Genomic DNA, 5,643 nt, shown 5'->3' with positions numbered 1-5,643 from the left:
TATAAATATCTCTCTCTTATTTTCTTGGGGAAATACGTTATAATTACCTTTCAAAACAAATGAAGTATGCAAATAAACATACCAGAAATGTCAAACGTCAAAGTGTCTAACAAGAAACATACCAAAATGAAGTCACATCTCTTTCCAGCATCAAAAAAGAAAATATCTTGACTTTCTAGTTTACCGAATGGTGTCACGTTTCAAAAGATGCTTCTTTCTTTATCTCCATCCAAAATGAAAAACCACATTGAAAAGGCACCAAACAGTAATTAAGGTTTTGTTCTCATTTTGAAAAGGCAGGCAATAATTAATATTTGAGAAGGCAGCAACGGTTGGGAAGAAAAATTGGAACCTTTACTTAGAAACTAATTATTACATTAGTAACTAATCAGAATGATTGCATCCCGTCAAATTAATTTATTATTTTTAACTAAATGAGTTGGGGGTATTTACGTAATTTAACTTTCAAGTTAGGGAGTTCATACTTTTAACTAACACACACACATGCATTTGTACATACTACTGTCATTTGGCCTATGCTAAGCCTGGGCACAAACCGACATTAAAATTCAATTTGTAGATCTTTTTTTTTTTTTTTTTTTTTTTTTATGCTTTTGGTTCTTTGTTTTTGTAAAATCAGTTTGACACTTTCAAAAGATTTTTAAAATATTAAAATACAGAAACGTATCTGAAAGTTAATTGAAAATATTTTCTTAATTTATATATTATTTTAAAAAAAAAAAAAAAAAACCAATTGAAAGCTCTTCTAATTTCTATTTGAACGAAAAAATTATAATTAAAGTCTTTGACGATCCAAATCAATCTTTTTATATGTTAACTTAATCTCGTCTGTTTCTTCGAATTGACCCATATTGACAAACTTATTTTTTTACCAAAAGATATTATAGTACCCAATTAATATTAAAAATATTTAATGTGAAAATATTGTCTTCTGATGATATCACTAAAGTCAACTTATAGATAAATATAAATAATAAAAAACGTTGATACTACAAGATACTTTTGTAGATGTTCTTTTCAAATTAAACCACACAAAAAATATTGAAAAGTCAATAAAAGTAAATTGTTTATATTTTAAGCCTTCTTTTTCCTTCCAAAAGATGCATGTTAAAAAATAACATTTTTCTCTCTTACTTAATTTAATTAACTATTTTTTGAGGTAGTCGAACTTAAATATTTTGTCCTAAATTATATAAAATATTGATTATCCTATATTTTGTAAAATAATTTTATATTTAAAAAATAAACCTTTTGCAATTTTCTAGTATCATTATTGTTTGGAGATCAAATCGTATTTTCTTTGAACTACCGTACTTTGGAATTCATTTTTGGATTGAGACGGAGGGACTATAATTAGCATTTTTGATACATTATAAAAGTATTTAACAATGATATAAGTTATTTGTGTTTATTATTTTTACTTTAAAACTTAATCCTATTTTAAGTGAAATCTTTGTTAATTACTTATGTTTGCCAACATGTACGACACAAAATTTCGGGAAATATAAAAACATACGTTTAATCGGACGAATAAAAATTTAAAATAGAAAATGATAAATGGTAAATAACATCAGCAATAATATTTAATATTACAAGAATAATTTCACTTCAATAATTAAGCCCATATTAAGATATAATTTGAATGAGAGGATAATTCTTTACATGTCTATAACAAAATTTTAAGGAAAAACATTATTTAAAACATATTAATAATATTTCCACACAAAAAAGACTTAAATATGTATGAGTGTGGGGATCACTATAATCTTATCCATGACATCTATCATTTTAGTGGCATGAAAAAAGCTCTTAGCGTTTTTAAGATTTACAAAAATGTGTGAACATTTACAAAGTCATAAAAAACTTCAAGTAGGGTAAAAAGAGACAAAAAAATCATGTGAGGACTATAAAAATATTACTACTATATATAAGGCACAACAAAAGGGCTTTTGCAGTCCTCACAAAACTTTCCCCAAAAATGTCAAACTTTTCAATTAATTACTTCTAAGTCCTAATCTTATTTTTTAAAGTCAAATTAATTTTTTGTTCTTATGGTCTACTTTTTAAAAGCTGTCGAACATTCTGCCTTATTTACTTGTTTTCTATCTGGTATTTTGTACCCGCATTGGAGCTAGCCTAATACAGATTAGTGTCGCATAGGGCCCAATAGGGGGAAGCGCTCCCTACCAAGGATTTTTCTTACCCAGGCTCTAACTCGAGACCCCTGATTAAGGGAGGAACAACCCCATCCACTGCACTTTATTTTCCCTGTTGCTTTCTTCTATTGATCTTATCTATTAACCTAAAAAATAGTAATTTCTTCGCTAGATATTCTTGCTTCTTGTTGCTATTTGTTTTCTTCGCTTTCATTTGTTGCTTATTATAGATTTTACATGTAAGCATTTCTTTTACTTTATATTTATATTATGAAATTTGAGAATTTCTGAAAATTCTTTTACTTTCTATTCATACTTTAATGAGCTCATATGTGTTTACCAAGATTAGTACAAAAATGATTTTCAGATATTTTTAAAAATTATTAAATGATGCCATATAATGTTAGAATAAAGATAATATTATCAATTAAGATCAGGTTATCTTTAAAATCTCTTGTTTGATTAACTAAAATTAATGTTTTAAACACAAAATGAGTTTGAAGTAGGGCGGAATTAGAGTGTTAGCTACCGATTTGATCGGATTCGGCAGCACTTTGGTCCAAATTCTGTATTTGTTTTAAAAGTTCATTAAATATGTACAAATTATTAATTTAGAACTAAATAACTTAAAAAATTAAGATTCGAAACTCACATATTTCAAATTATGGCTCCACATTTAATTTGAAGTAAATAATTTCATCAAAATGAAAGTTAAATATTAAAGGATGAAATGAGAGTTTTGCTTTTATATATTGGAGATATAATTATTTGAAGTTTAATTATTACCAGCATAAGTTATATTTCTTTAATTAAAATATTACTTTTTATATATATATATGAACCAAATGTTTTCATACATGTTAAATTAAATTTTATGATACTTACTATTGTTGTCCTCTTAGATACATAATTGTACCAAATGTGTTCAATATTAAATTTGAACATGACACCACTACCCATAATTTTCCGAGCATTCTGTTTACTTCCCATTCTTTCTGAAATACCAAAAATACATTATTGTGGTTAGAAGAGAGTTTTTTCTTATTTGGATGAAATATAATTAATCAAGCATTAACAGAATGATGTAATATTGTTCTCTCCAGATATTAGAATGATATGCATCTACAGTAAAATGGAGATAAAGATTATGGTTGATAGAATTGAACGATACTAGGCATAAATATACTTAATAGAGGATTTTCTTTTTCAGCAATCCATCAATTATGAGAAAAAACAAAAGTTCATGAGACAACAATCACAAGGGGTAGAAAGCACAGCCAGTCACCAAACTCTTTTTATTTCTCAATAAAAGAACAACGACAGAAGGTGACTATTTTTATATCTTGAAAGTCACCAATTCTTTTTATTTCTCAACGAAAGAAAAATGACAAAACCAACTCTTTTTATTTCTCAAAAAAAGAACAATAACAGAAGGTCTCTTTCAGTTTCTATCGGATGACGATCCCACGGATTTCCTTGAGCTCAAGCGTGAGTGTTGACGGCTTCCCAAACTAGATTGTTTCGAACCGGCTTAGTTAAATCCCTAGCCTGCAAAGCTGCAACTCTGAGGGTGTTGATAGTCAAAGCATTAGCATTCAAGAAGGAGGCACAATTGTAAGGTAAACCATGCTTGTTACATAGGTCTTTCACAAAGGGAGAGACTTTCCTCAATTGGCATCTTGGTAATCTAGGAAACAAATGATGCTCAATCTGAAACTGCAATCCACCATGAAACCAATCCATCCAACTAGGACATGATATATCAAGAGAACCACCAATTTGTTTCTCAAGCCAATCATTTCCTTTAAGTGGTGCAATGTAAATCTTAGATGAGAAATGATTCAAACAGAATTGGACATGCTGAATTCCAGCCACTGTGGAACTAGCAAAAACAAACATAATTCTTTCACTCCAGTTTGGCAAGCAAGAAACAAGCAATGGATACCAAATCCAAAATGAAACCAATCCCAAAAGCTCTTGAACTAGATGGGGCACATTTTTCTTGGATAGCAACAATATGTATGATTCTACAAACATAATGATTCTAGCAACACACATAACAGGATAAAATGTCCAATGCTGATAACTAACCAAGAATCTAGTAAAAGAATCAAAAGTCATCTTCTTATTATAATAATAAGAAGTGAGTGAGTTGAAACATTTGGAAGATACCACAAATAGTGGCATGTGTTGAAGATCAGGATCATATTCAAGACTGTTGCAAGCAATGTGGTGAGAATTATGTCTCCATTTCCACCAAGCAAAGTTGATTCCATTAAGGCAATTCGCGGTGAGAAGTTGAGCAAATCGGTTAAGCCTACGGGTTCTCATTACTTGATAATGCCCTAAATCATGAGAAATCCAACCACTTTGAATCCAAAAAAACCCCATCAAGCCACCACTTATCAAATGTGCAAACACAGTTTGACAACACAAGATTCCATAAACACTCATGGCAAACAACATTGCCATGAAACACATTGTGAATAAATAAACATGGCCTTTCTTTTCAAACAACCCAAGTTTAGTGAACTCAGACACAAGCTTTCTATAATCCTTGGACACCTCAGAAGCAAAATAATTTTCGACGTAAAATCCATTAAAGAACTTGTCAAGATACTGCCAAGTAGTTGCAGGATGGTATGCAACAAAGGCATCAGTGACATCTTGGCCAGCAAGATTTAACAATGGGAAATCACCACCAGGGTGTTCCTTGACCCAATTTGAGATATCATAAACCTTACCCTGAATGGCTATCCATAGATCCCCTGGTTTTTTGTGATTCTTGAGCTCCTCACTGGTAATGTACTTCCTTGAATCTGCCATAAGAAAATATTGTTGGGAAACAAAGGTAAAATCACAATAACAAATAGTTATCTAGCAAAGTAGTAGCATTGAAAATAAAACATTACTGTGATAATATTTTTGAGTAAATACACAAATGAAATGAAATATTACTTAGGCATTGTGAAATATTACTTCAGGATTAAACAAGCCCATCTCTAATTAAATAATAGCGACAAATTTTAGAAATTGAAAATTAAAACACAGCCAATTATAAAGTATGAAAGAAAGCTTAAAAAATGAAAACAAAATAGGAAAGAAAGGAAGATGTTTTCTGATCACTCTCATGGAACGAAATGCCTATTTATAAGCTGTAGAAAGACTAAAAATAATGACAAGTGGCTAACCACTTGTCAAAAGCTTTCCATGCACAATGCCACAAATAATTTCACTACAAGAAACTTGACTTTTAGCGACCATTACTTAACGACGTGGTAAAAAATCAGTCGTTAAAAGTACACTAATAGCGACTGGATTTTTTCCTGTCATTGAAATTCAATTTTTATTTAAAAAAATGAAACAATAATATTGCTGCTTAAAAATATGACAGCCCGTCGTTAGAACCAAATAAAAAAAGAGGCGCCACTTTTTCCCCCAATATTTTTCCAAAACTCCCTCGTTC

The 5,643-nt window shown here is 29.9% G+C and overlaps 1 protein-coding gene across 1 annotated transcript; it reads right to left on the bottom strand.

Annotated features, from left to right (window-relative positions):
• Nucleotides 1-3,410: 3,410 nt before the first annotated feature.
• On the bottom strand, nt 3,411-5,302 carry LOC132060036 (acyl-lipid (9-3)-desaturase-like). Its single transcript, XM_059452895.1, has one exon. The coding sequence runs from the start codon at nt 5,001-5,003 to the stop codon at nt 3,660-3,662; it is 1,344 nt and encodes a 447-aa protein (XP_059308878.1). The 5' UTR covers nt 5,004-5,302; the 3' UTR covers nt 3,411-3,659.
• Between the last annotated feature and the right edge of the window lie 341 nt (nt 5,303-5,643).

Source organism: Lycium ferocissimum, chromosome 6, assembly GCF_029784015.1.
Source record: "Lycium ferocissimum isolate CSIRO_LF1 chromosome 6, AGI_CSIRO_Lferr_CH_V1, whole genome shotgun sequence".
Classification (NCBI taxonomy): Eukaryota; Viridiplantae; Streptophyta; class Magnoliopsida; order Solanales; family Solanaceae; genus Lycium; species Lycium ferocissimum.
The sequence above is the reverse complement of the archived record's forward strand: the minus strand, read 5'-3'. Positions and strand labels throughout refer to the sequence as shown.

Bases quoted from the DNA above. Each gene is read 5' to 3' on its own strand.
- LOC132060036 (XM_059452895.1), bottom strand. From the start codon at position 5,003: ATGGCAGATTCAAGGAAGTACATTACCAGTGAGGAGCTCAAGAATCAC.